The sequence below is a fragment of the Eptesicus fuscus genome, unplaced genomic scaffold (genome assembly GCF_027574615.1).
Source record: "Eptesicus fuscus isolate TK198812 unplaced genomic scaffold, DD_ASM_mEF_20220401 scaffold_70, whole genome shotgun sequence".
Classification (NCBI taxonomy): Eukaryota; Metazoa; Chordata; class Mammalia; order Chiroptera; family Vespertilionidae; genus Eptesicus; species Eptesicus fuscus.
This window is the reverse complement of record NW_026557634.1, coordinates 81,445-84,405: the sequence shown is the minus strand read 5'-3', so window position 1 is coordinate 84,405 and position 2,961 is coordinate 81,445. Positions and strand designations below refer to the sequence as shown.

The 2,961-nt window shown below is 41.2% G+C and overlaps 1 protein-coding gene across 1 annotated transcript; it reads right to left on the bottom strand.

Moving 5' to 3' along the window:
- Window positions 1-269: 269 nt before the first annotated feature.
- On the bottom strand, window positions 270-1,214 carry LOC103304535 (olfactory receptor 52B4-like). Its single transcript, XM_008161399.2, has one exon. The coding sequence runs from the start codon at window positions 1,212-1,214 to the stop codon at window positions 270-272; it is 945 nt and encodes a 314-aa protein (XP_008159621.2).
- Window positions 1,215-2,961: the final 1,747 nt, after the last annotated feature.

The window sequence follows — 2,961 nt, the reverse complement described above, 5'->3', positions numbered from 1 at the left end:
AAGGACAGGGTTAGTACACAGAATCCATTGTCAGATTGGAAGAGTCGCATAGGGCTGTTCAGTGTTTAGCCAGTAGGAGGCAATAGCATGTAGATTGGGATGTCCTCAGCTGTCTGGCAGCAAGTAATCATTTATGCATCCTTTTCAGGTTTAGGGAAATGCCCTCAGGCATCTCCAGATGATTCAGCCCTGCTGACATGCTGGAATTGGCTTCCAGCAATACTTGGATACAATGGCTGCACAAAAGAATCAGCTTCCAACAGAGAAAGTTATTTATGCTTTGTAAACAACAGATGGACCACTTGGTCCTTGATTTGCTTGGTCTTAATCCCATAAATGATGGGATTCAGCATGGGAGGAGCCAGAATGCAAATATCAGCCACCAACACATGGATATGGGAGGAGATGTGGCGTCCAAACCTCTGAATAAGGGTTGTAAAGATCCCAGGCCCATAGAAGAGGATGATGACACAGATATGGGAGCCACAAGTATTGAGAGCTTTGTGGCGAGCATGTTGGGATGGGATGTGGAAGACAGCTCGAAGAATCAACACATAGGAAACACAAATTAGCACAACATCTAAGATCACTGTTGACATTAGGACAAAAAACCCATACCAAATATTTACTCGTATGTCATCACAGGAAACATGGGCCAAAACAATGTGCTTACAAGCAGTGTTTGGGAGGATATCACTTTTGCAGAAGGTCAGTCTTTTCAGAAGAAATATTATAGGGGACATTATACCATAACTTCTCAGAAAGATTGCCACACCAATTTTCCCAATCAGCACATGTGTAAGAATGGTGGTGTATCTCAGTGGGTAGCAAATGGCAATGTAGCGGTCAAATGCCATCACCAGCAGGATCCCTGACTCAGAGATGAAGGTGGAATGGATGAAGAAGAGTTGAGTGATGCAACAATCCAGGGAGATCTCCCCAGCATGGAACCAGAAGATGGCCAAGGCCTGAGGTACTGTGCATGTGGAGAGGACAATGTCTGCTCCGGCCAGCATGCAGAGGAAGAGGTACATGGGTTCATGGAGGCTGCTCTTTGTGAGGATAATGAAGATAAGCAGGCTGTTCCCAAGCAAGGCGCTGACATAGGAAATGAAGAAGGGGATGGAAATCCACATGTGCTTGTTCTCTAAGCCAGGGATGCCCAGCAAGTGGAAGACTGTGTGGCTAACACCTGTGTAATTTGAGGTAGTCATATCTGAATCAGATGACGTGTCACCTCACTTCCTATTCATAGGTGGCAAAGAAAAATAAGATTATACTCAAAGATTTTCTTACCAAAACCGGACTGTTCACATCTACCTAATTCTATTCCATTCTGAGGGTGCCGTGGACTATGATATTAAAGGTGAATAGCCCTAGCCGATTTGGATCAGTGTAAAGAGCATCAGCCCGTGGACTGACGGGTCCCAGGTTTGATTCCGGTAAAGGGCACATGACAGGGTTGTGGGCTCGATCCCCAGTGGGGGGCGTGCAGGAGGCAGCAGATTGATGATTCTCTCTCATCATTGATGTTTCTATCTCTCTCCCTTTCCTTTCCTTTCTGAAATTAATAAAAAATATTTTAAGTGAATAAAATATGGCTTCTTTTCTGAATGAAGTCTTAAGCTCCTAAATAAGATAGACATTTATATAACTAACTAATGATTAAGTCAACATATTATATAAAATCTATATATATAAAAGGCAAAAATGCAAAGTGTCCCCTCGGGAGTTCCACCAGGAGACTGGGAGTTCAATCACTCGCTATGACATGTGCTGACCACCAGCTGGTGGCGCGGAACAAAGGAAGACCCCAGCCAGCAGATGGAAGGCCCTGATTGGCCCTGATCACCAGCCAGGCCTAGGGACCCTACTCGGACCTCTAGTATTTAATATTGAAACACAGTATTACTTATTGTTCATATTTCTAGTAGTCTTAAAAATTACTTCATATTTGAATTTTGCCTTGAAAATAAAGAAGGATATCATCAGGTTAAGGAAGTACCAAATAATGAATGGAGTGAAGTTGTTTGGTAGTTTAACAAGAAAAGTTTGACACATAAATGCAAAATATTCAAAGCAGCTTTCAGCTCTGAGAGGTTGTGATGGTGAAATTTTGAAGTAATTGAGGGGAAAAAAGATCACAACAAAGGTAGATTAGCCCCTAATATAAATTAGAGTATAGATGTAATGTTAGGAAAAATGGTCATCCATATATAGTTTTGGAAATTGAAAGCCATATTGGACATATTTATCTGGCAGCTATGGGATAGATAGAAAGGATGGAAAAGGAGAGCAAAAACTAAAATAATGAAGTTTGCTCAATTAAGAGAAATTGATGTATTGATGAATTACTGTCACATTGAAGTAAGATCAGGAAGTATCCTTTTTAAAGTAACTTCTCAATTTTAGGGACTGATTTGAGCATGTTACTTGTGATACACCATTCATTTCTTATGCCAACATTGGCAATAGGGATTATCATCATCCACACTTCAAAATAGGAATTTCAGGCTCAAGAATATTGTCACAACTCAAAGAACAGAGCTGGAATTTGAAGCTTTTCTACATTTACTGGGCACAATTTCCTCATCTTAGAAATAGGTTGAGTAAAAGAGACCTTTCTAAACTAATGAAATTGAGATGCCCATCTGACCTAGGGAAGGATGTCCCTCAGTAGGTAGCTCTATGCGACTCCCTTTACCACAGAATGAAGAGTAGGAAAAATACCACAAAGGTTTTATAGTTATCATTGAAATTTCACCAGCTTTTGATAATTGCTTCCTTGGTATTGTCTCTAAAAAGGTGGGGGGTTGTAAATTTTTGGTAAGGATGTAAATTACTGTGCATCCTATACCCAAGCCAGGAGAAGGCTGACACCTTGAGAAATGCCTCTGTTGTCCAGTGTTGTACAGACTGAAAAAAACAGGTGCTAACCTGGATAGAAGGCGAGTGGGCCAA

Coding starts and splice junctions, on each gene's coding strand:
- LOC103304535 (XM_008161399.2), bottom strand. CDS start 1,214: ATGACTACCTCAAATTACACAGGTGTTAGCCACACAGTCTTCCACTTG.